General features: G+C 31.5%; 1 protein-coding gene across 9 annotated transcripts in view; it reads left to right on the top strand.

Annotated features, from left to right (window-relative positions):
• The window catches only part of LOC140447911 (G protein-activated inward rectifier potassium channel 3-like), a 145,040-nt gene that overhangs the window by 75,355 nt on the left and 53,752 nt on the right, over positions 1–15,933 (top strand). The window contains exon 1 of one of the 9 annotated variants that reach the window (XM_072540878.1): positions 8,956–9,227. The exons of the other annotated variants lie outside the window; for them this stretch is intronic. Within the exon in view, the coding sequence (XP_072396979.1) occupies positions 9,085–9,227 (143 nt within the window). The 5' untranslated portion in view covers positions 8,956–9,084. Of the gene's footprint in view, positions 1–8,955; positions 9,228–15,933 lie in introns of those variants that run through there. 9 annotated transcript variants of the gene reach the window in all.

Raw genomic sequence — 15,933 nt, 5'->3', positions numbered from 1 at the left:
ACTTCCAGGATGTCGATGTGTATGCCCTCGAATATTATGCTCTCGAATTTTAATATTTATTATTTTATCTTTGGTAATGAAAGTTTTATTTAAAAATCCTTTATAAAAGGTATATAATTCAAAAGACATTTTCGGGTTACATCACAAAACATTTTTGGACTAAAAAGTCCATCATCAGTGTATTACCAGATGTACATGAGTAAAGTTGACTACTAAGACATAAGACATACTATATGGTTGCATGGTAACGTAAAACAGGACGTTTTTAACGGTATATCTGTTAAAAACTTTAGCATATCATCTTTTTAACAAACATAATAAATTTTGTACCATTTTAAGATTTTAAGGGTTTTTTCCCAAATATTTAGTGGCTTGACTCATGTACACCTGGTAATACACTGATAATGGACATTTTTGGGTCCGAAAACGTTCTGTGATGTAGCCCGAAAGAGTTTTATAATTATATATCTTTATAAAGGATTTTTAAATGAAACTTTTATGTTTCATGGTATACAGCCAACTACAGGAATTTCATTTTCCTTGTGGATTTTACTATTCAGTTTACGAATTAACTTTTTTTTTGTATTTGAACCATCGTTTGTAATGCTTACACCGAGATATTTATAGGTATTAGTATTATCGGCTTATATTCCTCTTCGTTTTAACTGCCTTTCTTTTAGTGTTTTCCTCCTTTTTTCTACATATTCTGCTTGTAATGGAATAATTTATAGATCCCATTAGGTATAGTATTTATTTATTTTCTCTAGCATGTATTGGATATCATCTTGATCTTCTGCAAGTATTACTTGGTCATCTACAGAATGCAAGTTGTACAATTTATGGTCTCCAACTGAAAAGTTTATAGGTTCATATTTTCTTTTCCAGATGCCCAAAACTTCCTCCATAAATCTTAATGAGCATAGGTGTAATAAAGGAGCCTGGACGAAGTCTTTCGGTTATCTTTATCCTGTTAGATAAAATCTTTTTTTCAATTTTTACTAAATTTATCATATCGTCGTTTCGCTCTATCACAGCCTTAATGTAAATCGGTGGATTTTTCTGGTCGTCTGATTCGCCACACCTTTTCTAATGAGACACTATAATACGCGTTGTGTATCCCCATATTGTGTTTCTAACGCTTTTCTATTGTTTGTTTTAGATAGAATATCTTGTCTGCACAAGAACGACCAGTACGAAAGCTACCCTGATTATCAGCGTCTTCCCAACCTATTTAATCAGTTCTATACAGTAATCCATTATTGATTACAAATTTCTCGTTGGATGGGTCCACGTGAATTTATAAATATCCGTGTGCTGATTATATCCATTCAATATCATTAAATTCACATAAATACAAAAACTGATTATTATTTCATCGTTCTTATTTACTTTTCTTCTCCAAATTGAGCAAACACTTTACTTTTCTTTCGGTTCTCGTGTTCAAGTCACCGAATAAAGTTGTTATTAACCTATTTCCAATATTCTCAACAAGTCTATTAATTTGTCGTACGATTTATCCTTTACTCGTATTATTCATGTTTAGAACGTGCATATGGGCTCACTACCTCTGTCTCACGTTATTTTAGGTTCAAGTCAACTTTTACTAGCCTTTTATCAGTATCGATACACCAGCTTCTATTTTTCTGTCTTTTCCTTTTCCACTATGGAAGTTTAAACTTCATTAACCATTTCCTTTTTGCAATATTTTTTTTAAGTATGATGAGGGGGAGACCCATCGCCACAACCTCCTATCTTGGTAAATCGAGAAGATATCTGTAAAAGCCTTTTCCCTTAGTTAATTGGATCCAGTTTTTGGCGAGCTGGAGGCTTGCCCTCGCCCTTCTCATTCTGCGATAGGATTTGCGTGCTATATATTGGGTGTACTACACTTTGAAAAGTGTGTTGATATTGATGATACCCACCTTTCGGCATCAGTGAATATCACAAGATCTATAGTCCTGCCCATTATCCCTCCTCATTTGTAGTCTTCAGTTAATTAAAAGTAAATTCTACATACTTATTTGTTTTTAGTATATAATTTGTTTCCTTGTCTTTCTCCCTTTATCCCTTATATTTGCAACTATGTGTTCAAAAAAACTGCTAAAGTTCGTTGTTGTCTTGTGTCCTACACTTTTATATATTTTTTTAAATTTCCATTTTTTGTTGTTTTATTTATGATGGTGATGAACTTCTGTTGTTATATTTTTATTACTTTGTGTAAAATAAGTTTTTTTACATATTTTTATATACTTACTAATATATTATTTTATCTTTAAGATCTCTTTTATGTCAAGGCTAATGTGATAGCAACTCTTGTTTATTTCTTATTTCTATATATAAAAACGGTATTTCTACAGATATTATTAAACACAGATTGAGTACTATTATATTTGGACTATTAAACATGTAATACAAAAACTAATTATACAATGGCCATGGCCTCCTAAAATTATGATTTTTTTATGACTCATATTTTGCATATTTGTCTAATTTGTATATCATACTGTCAATGTCTTTGGTACCAAGTTCATTATTTTAAATGCTTCTAATCAAACTGTAGGTTTATCTACTTTCGCTTCCGTTTTGGTAACTATAAAATTTTGAAGATTTTGGTCAAATTTAATATTTTAGTGGTAGACTTTGTATTTACTCCACTTCAGTATATAATTTATAAATAATTCGCGTGATCCTCTTTATAGTATTATACTATAATATTGTACTATAAAATATTATAATATTTTTATTATTGGTGGACGAACCTAAATTTGGCACGCGGGAAAGGAAGTTGGATGATTAAATCACTAAGGTATGGTTTAGCTGCTGATAAAAGTATATTCACCAAATCATCATTCACGTGAGAACAAATAAACGCGGAGGGAATTCCTAGAGATTGATAAGATGAATATTATTACACTGTTTTTATTATTTAAATCGCAGATAAAATGTCAATTACTCATTAGTTATATTTGTACTGACGTATATATTAATCAAAAAGTGAATCAAAATACAAACAGCAGCATTGTTTTATATGAGGTAATTAATTTTATATTGGCTGTGAGTTTTAGTTTCATACTAAGCTTATTCCTAATAATAGTAATATGTTTGTTAATGTGTTTCCGGTTTAGCCCCATGAAGTTTGGTTTACGCTCTGTTTTTCTGTAAATGTCTATTTTGCGGGCTTCGATTTTTTCTATAATAGATCTGTCAAAACTATTATCCTGTTAACTGTTACTACTTTTTGTTATCTTACTATACACCAGTTTATCTGGGAAAAGATCATTGATTTCACGTAAAAATCTTATACAGATATTTGAAGGTTCTAAAAGATATATGAGGGGTAGCTGATGAAAAATCCCTAAAGACGTACAGCTGATTTTGCTTTGTTTTTGTTTTAAACAAAAGTAAAAAAGTAATAATTTTTTGGCTATAAAACGTTTCTTATGCAGCTTTAAGAAAAATAATAATTTAAATAAAAATTGTAGATCTTAAAATGTTCTTCAATTTGCGACTTTCTAAATTTAAATACATAAAGAATTCACCAAGATAGTTGCAAAAACCCTTAATTTTGCAGTAATTTACTCTAATTACTATTTAAATGGGAATAAGCCACAATTAAAGGTTAAAGAACGTTTATTGACGTTTCAATTTCTACTTCGGAAATCGTTCTCAAAATACAAACATTGTGGCTTATTCCCATTTAAATAGTAATTACTTTAAAATGCCACAAGAAAATAGCTTCAGAGTAATTTATTCTATTCTATAAGAGAAAATTTTCAAGGTATGCATATTAAAAAAACTGCAACATTTTATTAAATTTGATATTAATAAACAATTTGAAAAAGGACTGACTTTTTAGCTTATAAACAATTATATTAACTTTGGCATTTCTTATGTCACACGCTTGTTAGTGGACTCAATAAAAAGCTGGTAAAAAAAAACACTTTTCCAAACAAAACAAAATCTTCTATGGCAAATTATAAATTAAGATTTAAATTATATTGTACATCTAATAGATGGTATATACCGAAAAGAAGTAATAACCTGTTAAAATAATTTTACTCGTAAAATACCGCCACGAAAAAGTAGAGGGGTGAACTACAAAATATTATCTATACTTAGTTACTACTTATCTTCATTAAATGTAATTATAATAAAATGAATTATTTTGTTGAAAGAAAAATCTATAAAATTAAATAAAAGATATATATATATATATATATATATATATATATATATATTAACAATTTATAATTATGATTATATATTTATATAAATATATACTTTTATCAATAAAATTTAAATATTGCTTACGAAATAATAGTAAAATTCCAACTTTTTAATGAAAAAATATAATTTATTTATTTTTCCGGGATTTTTCAAGGAGTGAAAATAGCACAATTCTTATTATTTTGTTGAGCTATCCCAGTTAAAAAAAAATGAATGTTCTACGTGCGATAGAAATTAAAATATTGCAAATTTTGCCAGCACGCTTCAATTTAAAGTTCCAATCTCAAAAAAACGGAGCTAGGACAGTTCTCCCCTACACTTTTCCGTGGCGGTATTTTACGAGTACCACCATTTTAACGAATTATAACTTTACTCCTTTACTGTATATGCCATCTATAAGTTGGATCACAAAATTTAGATGTTCATTTAAAATCCTATCAATTTTCAGCTATTAATGTTAATAAACAATGGAAGTATGATTTTAAGAATAAAGCGCTATGACTTTTAAGAATAAAATGCTATCTTGGTTCCTACTGGTCATAGAAGGTTCTGTTTTTTTTATTGTGTATTTCTTCACCAGCTTATGATTCAACCTACACATAATTGTGTGGCATAAAAAACATCAAAGTTATTACAAATGTTTATAAGTTAAAAAGTCAGCTTCTTTCTAAACAGTTTCTTAATAAAAAATTTAATAAAATATTGATGTTTTTTTGTAAACCCCAAAACTGAAGCTTCAAAGAATCGATTACGATTTACAAAATACCTGTAGAGTCACTGTTACCGGCAAGTACAGTTGTTTAAATAATCGCTCACCGGAATAAACAAATTGAATAAATTATTTACTATTTGCTCTATCTGGGTGATATTTAGCACACTTTAATAATTAATAATATCATTAATTGCCATCATTTGAAGTAGCTATATTACATGTCGTTATGCAAAAAACAGAGTTATTAACATTTATAAATGACTGCAAACATAATGGTTTTTTGCAATAATTATCTCAGTCAACTATTTATATATTTTAATTTGCATAGTCTCAAAACTACATAACTTTATACGGTCTAAAATATAATTATAAGAAACTTTTTATAGGCAAAAAATATTTTTTTCACTTTTTAAGTAAAAAAAAAATAAAGCAAAACCAGCTGTACGCCTTCACGAATTTCTGATCAGCTACCCTTCATTTAGCTTTTAGAACCTTCAAATATCGTCAAACTTCTTTTTTTTTTTAAAGATCTTTTTCCATAACCTTTAAGATAGCGTATTTTGTTTTTGTAAAGATTAAAACTGCGCAGATAATTTGAATGTTTATAGGGCGAAAAATGGTATTTCATTCAGCATCAATTATTTTTAAGTAAACAACTAAAAATTAATATACTTTTTGTAAATAAACACCTAAAAAAACATGAAAACTTGAGATTTTACAAAGAAAATGAGACTAAAAAAACTTCTCCAGCCATTTGGAAATTACCTTTTTCTCTTAAATGGGATAAATAAATAGAATTGTTTAATTACTCGACCGATCGGACCAATCGTTTGTACATGTAGTAATTACATAAAGACTCACATTGTAAAATGTGTTTTAAATACTTTTATTGTTTATTTTAATAAATATACACAATTGAAAAAATGCTTACTTTTGGATTTAGTGTGCAATAACTTTTTTATTTATAAACATTTTTTAATTTAGAAAATCTAATTTTAAAGAGCAAGAGTAACTTTCAAGACAGTCGACTGTTGACTGTTTTTATCTACATACAATGTGTAGTTTTTGCACGGTATTAAAATGAATGAAAAGTTGCTTTTTTGACGTGACAACGTCTTAAATTAGGTTGTGGCTCGGAGTCATTCATGAAAAAGTGTAACGCCCGCTCACGTCTGTTACGATGAGTCACCGAACGAGAGAGAGGCCCGCCGGACCAGCGAATGCCTTGCGTCTCTCTCCCACTCAAACATGATCGGTCCGCTGCGCGCGCAGCACTAGAGAATTAGGCGCGTTGAATCGGTGCGTGCTTGTGTCTCTGTCTTTCTCGAGCGTTCTTGGCGTTCAAGACACATTACAGCAGAAACACTTCCTTTCATTTCATATTTCTCCTATCATCGTCCTATCCTCAACAAAATCACTCAAATAGAAATTAGTTAAGTTTAAGTTTACATGTACAATGTTTTAGTAAACAAAATATATTTCTATAGTTAAAATTTGTGCAATTCTTATTTTCATTCAATTCCTTGTTCCTATTGTGCAATTTAATAATATTCATATAAATAAATATTCTACCGAGAAAAAGACGTTGTCACGTAAAATCTTCGCCCGTAAAACCGACTTTACAGGCAACCGATTTTTTTTTCTTAAATGTTAATAAAAACCTTGACGCAATAAAATTTTCAATACCCACGAGATGATACGTCTTTTCTATTGACTTCTCCCAAATATTCTAGTTGAAAAATAGAGCCCAGTAAGTTTTCGATTTTTAAATGATTAGTTTCCTGGGGTATTTTCAATTATAATCACGTAAAGAGCATACTATAAACGGGATAGTTAATTGGGAAAAAGTGGTGTAAAAAGCATGGCGGTTAAGAAAGAGATGAGGTTACCTTTTATTCTGCATTATATTTTCTTACAGTTTGACCAAATTCTCCTTGGATTTGTTTATTATTGTTAGTTTGTTAATATAATATATCTTCTTCTTCTTCTTCTGCTTCTTCCTAAAGACTAACAAGGAACTAACTAAAATAAAAAGTGATCTTGCAGCAGTAAGTAAACGCAACGGTATATCAATTTGTTTATAGATATTTTAAACTGACTTGCAAAAATGGAAACTCTTTTTTTTCTTTAGCATCTTGCAGAATATCTTTCATTAGTGTCGAAGTCAGGATAATATAATGTTGCTTTCTATCCTGACCTTTTTGTTTAGGATCGGTCCTGTTAGTTGGCATTGGTGAAATGTCGAGAATGCTTTTTGAAAAATCCCTGACGATGTCCCCGCTTGACTACTATCAATAATCTCGATAGTAGTAGCAGGAGCAGGACTTTCAGGAGGATTTTCATTAATATGTGCCTCATTAGTAGAGGTATCATTGAGTTTTTCCGACTTTTCCTCCTTGTCCTCAATAATTATTTGCTCTATGACTGAATGAGCAGGAGCAAAATCTTCTTCACTGAATTTATCTGGTTGAAACGGAAAAATGCCACTGGTTTTGAATCCGGCCACTGCCTTTTCAAGGATAGCAATCCTCAAGTAAGCTTTGCTAGATATCGAAGCAATATCGTATGATATTCTTGCCATGCTCCCAACTCGTATTTCCTCTTGCAAGTGGAAATTCCAGTTTCGTCCATATTATGGATACGGTTCGGTGGAAAATTATACTTAGTCATTACAGTGTCTAAATTTTTGTAAAACAAATTAACTTCGTCTTTATTAAATGCTTTGACCCTGTTCACGCTAGTAGCTTCCGGTTTTCTTATACTAATTTTATGCCTGCTGATAAACCCATTTAACCAATCTATCCCGGCCAATTTGGTCTCTTTGCTAAAGTTGTGTTTGATTTGATGTTTTTCTGCCAATTCGAAAGCCAGTCGCCTTAGTTCATGTGTAGTATACCATAAAATAGTTTTGATAGGCTAACCACATACTCTGCTCAGTTTTGTTCATGCTCTACAAAAAAATGTCGACTCAATCTCGGCTTACTACCATCGTTTGCCTTTAGCCTATCCCTTAATGTTTTTCGGGGTATGCCAAACATTGTAGCTGCTTTTGTTTGCGAGACACCATTTTGGCGAACTGCTTCAATAGCATTTTTGAGGTTTTCCTCCTTCCACATAGCCTTTTTTGTTGTTCCTTTACGTGATCGTACCATCTGAAAATCACAAAAAAAATGCGTTTTTAACCTTTTATTTCAATAAGAAAATACGGGGCAATACCCCGAAGTAAAGTGACGGAATTGCCCCTCGAGAACAACATGGTGTTCTATAGCGGTTTTACTGATATTCTCACGAACTAACCTTGAAAGCGGCAATAGCTGTACTGATCAAACCACGCTCAATCGGAAGCTATGTCTCAGCGTTAGTCAGGTGCGTGCAGGAATAATATTTTATAAAAAATACTCGGCGACGGAATTGCCCCGTATGACGGCATTACCCCATCCTCCCCTACATTTTTTGAAAGACTGCTAGTAGCCGTCAAAATTTTATCTTATATAATGTGGTTTTGAGCAGATAAAATGCCAGTTACAAGTACCACTTTTAAAAATAAAAAAAAATAAATAAATAATAAAATTACTCTATTTAATTTTAAATATATTAATTAAATTTTAAAAATACACAAAACATGGCATACAGCTTCGCGCTAGTCTACAGTACCGCCTACTGTACCACTTTTTGTTCAGTCTGATAGACCGTTAATTTATTATTATTGACGTGAATTTTGGCATAGTTTTTAATACGCATCAGTGTTAAAACTTAATCAATAAACAACACATAGAGTTGTTCAACTTAACTAATAATCTCTATTTAAAATCTACATTTAAACAGAAAACTCAATTCTTCTTTCTTCAAATAAAACATAATCTTTCAACAAATTTATTCAAAATCATGCAGTTGGATTGTATTGTGTGTAATCTGGATTCTTTGAATAAGATTTTTAAACAAAAATGACACGTAGATATCGCGATAACAAATTTGAATTGTAAGGAAAACAGATCAATTCTAAATTTCACATTACCCTGCTAATTTTAATTATCAACGCGTAGAATAATAATAATTTGTCTCCCGCTCAATTTATTTCTTTGCGAATTATGACTTCTGTGTTAAATTATTAGTTTCTGTGGCAACTGAGAAGTGTTTGTGATAATATGTTCGGTAGCATGAGCACGGAGGGAAGTGACACAACAATACTCATTGGAGACCCATCCGCTCCAGGAAATATTTTAGTAACTCTCACTGATTATGGCAAGATAGAGACCGGTTTTTATAGACCAAGAAAACAGCGAATCAGGTAGTCATTTTCATGATTCGAATATATGTATTATTTCCCTCTTTTGCTTTGGGTCCTTACTGATTAAACGTTGATAACAGTCAATTTTGATTTGTCTTTTACAATGTTTTTAATAGTTGGTTCTAATATACCAGTAAATGACCGTTTTGGAGTGTAATTTTTCTCGTCACAACGGATTTGCTTTAAAAAAAGGATTTAGGTTCCTCTTACCCTATACTTTACTTTTGGAATTGAGCCCAGAGTTGCTTTTACTTGGGGCTTGAAAGCCTCTTCTTCTTAAAAGTGAAAAAACATACGTTTAAAATAAGTCCGGAAATGCATAAATTAACTAATTTTAAGTAACCTTGTTTTGTAGAGCTTTTTCGGTATGTCAATATTTTTGAGTTAATTGCGAGTGAAAATGTTCAATTTTCAAAATAAAAACCATGTATTCAGATGGTTTTTCACAAATAACTCCAAAAGTAAGTATTTATCGAAAAAGTATTTAAATCAAAAATGTAGCCTATAAAAAAAAATAGTGTATTTATGAAGTTTGTAGACCCAGTAGAAGCAGAGTGGTAGCTCATGAAAAGTAGGTTATTATTTTTCAAATTCCAAATCGAATATTTAAACGTAAAATAACCAAAAATAAATCACTTTTCGGGAAAAGCTCCTCAAAACTGTTTTCAAGTGTTTAAAAAAAGCTTTAATTTTGTTTTTTAAAATAGTTTCTAGCTTCAAAACTAAGCGAATTACGCTGAAAATAAATTTGTTCCCTTTCTGCTAAAAAGCAGAAAAGCTGAAAATTCCAATTTTTTTCTGTTGGGCTAAAGTAATTTTTAATAGAAAGGTGTATTCCAAAATAGTTCTGCACATACTAAATTTTGTTATAAATTAAAAGAAAAAAATTACTGCCAAAATTTAAAATCGGCTAAAATGACCGCTCTGGCGCTGACTGAGAAGATATCATGACGGCTCTGGCATAGGCAGACAAAATAACCTGTTTACGCTACTTCTGTAAGGAAATACTGCAAAAGTTGCTACGAGAAGAAGACTATAAGTAAGTTACTACCATCGAGTTAGAATCTATGGAGAGGGCATCACGTGACTAAAAACGACCTCACTTCGGCCATATTGTTTTGACACTTTTGACAGATCGTATATGTTTGTTTACGTTTGTTGATTTTCGAATATTTTTAGTTTTATAATACTTTTATAGAAACTGTAATAATATATTGTGATAGTGCATAATAATGGTTTCTTGTTCTCAACGTAGTTGCAGTGGCAGAAGCAATGTTAATAAAAAATCTTCTGGAATAACGTTCTACAGGTTAGTATACAAATATGTAAACAAAGTAATGGCCCGTACTTAAGAGAATAAATTAATAGTATTTGACTGTATTAATTTATCTTTATGTATAATATATCGTGTTTTTAGTGTTTACCGCGGGATAAATAAATCATAGTTTATTAAAAATGTATTGCACTTTGTAGATTATGATTAAATCTTCTGAATAATTAGTCATACTTTTATAGTAGTTTTAATATTATTGAGTCCGGCCATGATCTTACCGCCATATTGGTATCACCGTTAGCCACGCCTACCTACGCCGTTTTTAATACACACGTTAATATGCTCATAGCTTCTCCATAGATTCTAACTCGATGGTTACTACATATTGCACAGACTTACAGGGGCATCCTCCTTTTTGTCTGCCGTGTTTTAATTTAAAGCATCTAAAAATGTAGTGACTTTTAAAATCATGTTATTTTTTAACTATTTTAATAACCACTTACTTATTTCTATCTAAAACAGTTGATTTTTGACTTGCAACGTAGAATTTTTTTGTAGTATGATATACACGTAATACATAGCGTATATGTAAGTAAGTATATTTACTTATTTGTTAAGTTGTGGCTTGAGTTACTAGTACTATGAGCGGCCATAACGACCGCTGTGGCAGTCAACCTGTTAAAGTAAAAGAAACATTTTTAAAATTTTAAAAAAATGGTTTTTTTCAAAATAACTTAAAAAGTATTATTTTGTGCAAAATTTTAAACAATAAAAAATACATTTTTTGAACATTTTGGTTTTTTTTTTTGTTATTCTGTTAAGATAAAAACAATATCGCGGTTCAAAATTTGCACACACTCTTAATAAGTGACTATTCTGGCTGTTCAAGCCGTTTCAACAACAACCCTTTTAAAACTAAGGGTTTAAAAAATAATAATTTAAACGCCCTTATTGCCCTTAAAAAACATACAAAATAATTTTTTAAGTACTTCAAAGCTTAAAAGCTAACCGAGTTATGAGTAAAAAACCAATCACATATTTTAGGAGATATCAGAACGCGTATACTGTAGCATTTTAAGATACAGTCTGTCCCAAACCCTTCTTTCAGTGCGTCACTAATTTTGACGTCATATAGGATTTTAAGTATGTCGAGAATTATTGCATGGCATTTTAGTTAAATATGACAGTTGCAGGATCGTAATCCCTCTTTTTCTAATTGAAAATAATTTAATAATTTTAATATTAGTCTTTGTTCTTTCTCGATATATCTCGGCATATTTAAAATATTTTTATGACAATAAATACAAAATTAAATTTTCACTGTAAAATGTCTGATAATACTAACCTGGAATGACAATTATTATTTTATCAGTTGACATTGTGAAAGTACTGTCACGATCGAGACAATCTGCGTCAAATTAGATTTATGCGCAACATTGATTGGATATCTATTTAGCGTATTCTAAACTCCAACCAATTATACATCCGTAAGTAGAATTAGCTTTACGATTAATAATTGTCTAAGTTCTATGTATAATAATCACAAACTCACGTTTTTTTCTGTCATTTCTCGCTTAATGTGTTAGAGAGAATTCGATCAACTATGACGCACTGAAAGCAGGGGTTTGGGACGAACTATATACATAATATGCTGCTAACGGACAGACATACTTTCATCCATCCTTACAAACTAACAAGGGTTGTTTTTTAAGTTAAAATAAAAAAAACCATTACATTTTGATTAAAAAAATTATTGTATTTATAGTTTTAATGAAAAAAAAAAATACTACAACTATTCAAATTTCCTTGGATCGTTGGCTTTGCATAAGGGTAGAAATTATGTGGTAAAAAATAAAACAGTGAATAAATTCAAATTTAATGTCACTGTTTAATAAAATAATTCCAAATTGTTTTAATTTACAATTATATGATTTTTTTCTGATAGAGGTCGCTTTAATACCCAAACAATAAAAAGCAACCAACAACACAAGTTCAATATTTTGCAGTGGCGGATAAGTATAACCTAAATCTAAGTTTTCATGCAAATCAGTAGAGAGAAGATATTCAATGACATTGTTTTAGTTGTAACTAATCTAGGTAGGCCGTCAGATTTTGGGGTTAAACTGTAATAAAATATTTAATTATATTGTTTAATGATAATTGACATTCATTAATTTCATTAAAATATTATTTAAATCAAATACCCGCTTTAATTTACAATTATACGATTTATTTATAAGAGGAGAGTTTTCACCACTAAAAAATAAAAATTAATTAACGATACAAGTTTAAAAGTAGAATGGAGGTTAAGTAGAATCTGAATCCAACTTTACACGCAATTCGGTCGGTGGTAACACGGAAAATGACAGAATATCGCCGTATTTCACATTCATTTACTGGCCTATAAACTTTTATCTCGTTTTCTGCGATTTAAATACCAGTATCCACCTAAATAACTCATGATAAAAGCATTGTTAGAAATAATACACAATAATCACTTCGATCAAGTATTATACACCCATGCTTCTAATAGAGATTTGGGGGTTGGCTGTTCAGTCACCTTTAAAAGCAATCTTCAGCGTACATAGTGGAGAATTGTATAGTATCCTACAGGCTATAAGGCATATTAACCTCCCAAATAAAAATGTTGCCATTTTTACAGACTCTCTAGCTTCCATGTTATGCATTCAGGAATTATTTACTGATCATCCCCTTGTAGAAAATATCCATCACTATTACCATTAGCTTTCTACATTAAACACTAGGATTACCTTTATATGGATTTCGTCTCACATTGGTATATCTGGCAACGAACTCGCAGATCAGTATGCTAAAACGGCCTTATCAGATATCACATCAACAACTCACATCCAAATTTGAAAAAAGATTTAAAAACAGAAGTGTACATATTCGCCAGGAGATTATGACAAACCCATTGGAGCTCCTTAAATACATCCTTACGTGCAATCCAGCCTTCATTGTATAAGCGATTAGACACTGGCCCCACATGACTATCTAGACAAGACCTTACAATTATACGAAGAATCCGTATAGGCCACACCAAACTAACACACAGTTTACTAATGACATCAGATGTCAGGCCTATCTGTCAAACATACCAGAGCCAACTAACAGTGAAACACATTCTTACCGAATGTTTCAGAGTTCTTCAGTGTTTTAAAAAAATATTATTAAGTATATCATAAACTCTAAATTATTTTTATATGACATAACTTATTCTTGTCATGTTGTTTGTTATCGCCTCCGTGCGAGTGGCCATAGTTGCCGAGCACGTAAATGTAAATAAAAAAAAAGATACCAGTATCAAACAATACCAATAACAAACATATTGACATCCATTATTTACAATTGCTACAAATTACGACCCGTAATTAATACATGGGAGTCCGTTTTACTGGTTTCTTTTTAACGGATACGTCATAAATTTATTCTCTTATAACGTTCAACGGATCCGTCATTACTGGATGCGATGTGAACAGAAAACTCGCAGTGTATACGCCGCTATCCTACAAGGATGGACGCTGGGTGCTATCGTCGGATAAGGAAGATTCGACGTTATTGGCAGCATTCACTTATGGCCCAAAAATCTAGAGAGGGTGCTTACAGTTTACTTATGAGTCAGTTATGAGGTGATGAATCGAAATTTTACAATTACTTTCGTATGTTAATGTCTACTTTTGATGAACTTCTTAAACTATTGGAAAAGGATTTAAAAAAGCAAGATACTCGATGGAGGAAAAGTATCTACCCAGAAGAAAAACTAGCGATATTTTTAAGGTCCGTACTTTTAGTTTTAAATCTCAGACAGATCCACCAACGTAGCATTATTGTATACAGATTGTACTGGCGATAGTGCACAATTAGTAGGTTGTGGTCTGATAGCATCACTGTATACAGATTGTACTGGCGATAGTGCACTATCAGTAGGCTGTGGTCTGCTAAAATAGCGCTGGGTTTCATAGTGACTAGCACCAGACGTTTGTGTATATGCTGACCACTCATCAGTTGACTGGACAACTCTCCTGATTGGAATTCCAAAATTTGGTCATTATTAAGCAAAGCCAAGGATGGCAAATACCTTTGAAGAACGCTAAATTGCGATCATCCTGTTCAATTTTCTTCGGTTTTTTCTGATAGTCAATTCTTCTTCTTTAAGTTCCATCTTCTATCGAAGGTTGAAAATCATCATGGCTATGCGGACTCTGTTGACTGCCGCTCTAAAAAGTTCTGCACTACTGCATTCAAACCATTCCCTTAAGTTCTTAAGCCAGGATATTCTTCGTCTTCCCACATTTAGCTTTCCTCGGATTTTACCTTGCATAATAAGTTGTAATAATGCGTATTTTTGCCCTCTCATCACATGTCCTAAGTACTCAAGTTTTCGTCTTTTGATAGTTAATATTATTTCCCCCTCATTTCTTATCCTTCTAGTTACTTCCACGTTTGACATTCTTTGAATCCATGATATTCTTAGGATTCTTCTGTAATTAATTACTATTTAAATGGGAATAAGCCACAATTAAAGGTTAAAATACGTTTATTGACGTTTCAATTTCCACTTCGGAAATCGTTCTCAAAATACAAACATTAGTGTTTATATTTTGAGAACGATTTCCGAAGTGGAAATTGAAACGTCAATAAACGTATTTTAACCTTTAATTGTGGCTTATTCCCATTTAAATAGTAATTAATTTAAAATGCCACAAGAAAATAGCTTCAGAACAATATTCTTCTGTAACACCAAAATTCAAAGACGGCCAACTTATTCAGATGGACTTGTTTTAGTGTCCACGCTTCCAAGAAATAAAGAAGATTAGAGAACACGTAACATCGAAGCATTCTCAGGCGTAGTTCTAACCTTATATCCCGACAACAAAGAAACTTAGCAGAGACGCTTTCGTGCGTTTCACCAGCAGCAACTACTTTTTTCAAAAACAGCATCTGATTAGGGTATTTGTAGGGTTCCGTGTTTGAGACAGCGGAACCAGACGTCTTGCAATTCTTTTTATCCTTTTGTGTGCTCACCCAGGCATCTGTCTCCATTTTTTCATAACAATTTTTCCTAAATCAAGTATAAAACAATTTTATTTTCAGGTATGCCGCATCCGGGTGTTCATTTAAAGATCTTCATTACACCTATCGCGAGTAATATTATTAAAGAAGTTTCAAGATGTATATGGAACAATTTAAGTGAAAAATGTATGCAACTTCCTACAACAGTCGACGAATACGAACAGATGGTGGATTTAACAAAAAAGCAAATTATCCCCACTGTCTCGGAGCTGTCGACGGAAAACATATCCGACCTAAAAAACCACTAAATAGCGGTTCACTGTATATCAATTACAAGGATTTTTTCTATCATATTATTAGCGATCGTAGACTCCGACTATCGATTTGTATACGTCAGTG

The sequence above is a fragment of the Diabrotica undecimpunctata genome, chromosome 1, assembly GCF_040954645.1.
Source record: "Diabrotica undecimpunctata isolate CICGRU chromosome 1, icDiaUnde3, whole genome shotgun sequence".
In the NCBI taxonomy this organism is placed as follows: Eukaryota; Metazoa; Arthropoda; class Insecta; order Coleoptera; family Chrysomelidae; genus Diabrotica; species Diabrotica undecimpunctata.
This window is presented reverse-complemented; position numbering and strand designations above follow the sequence as displayed.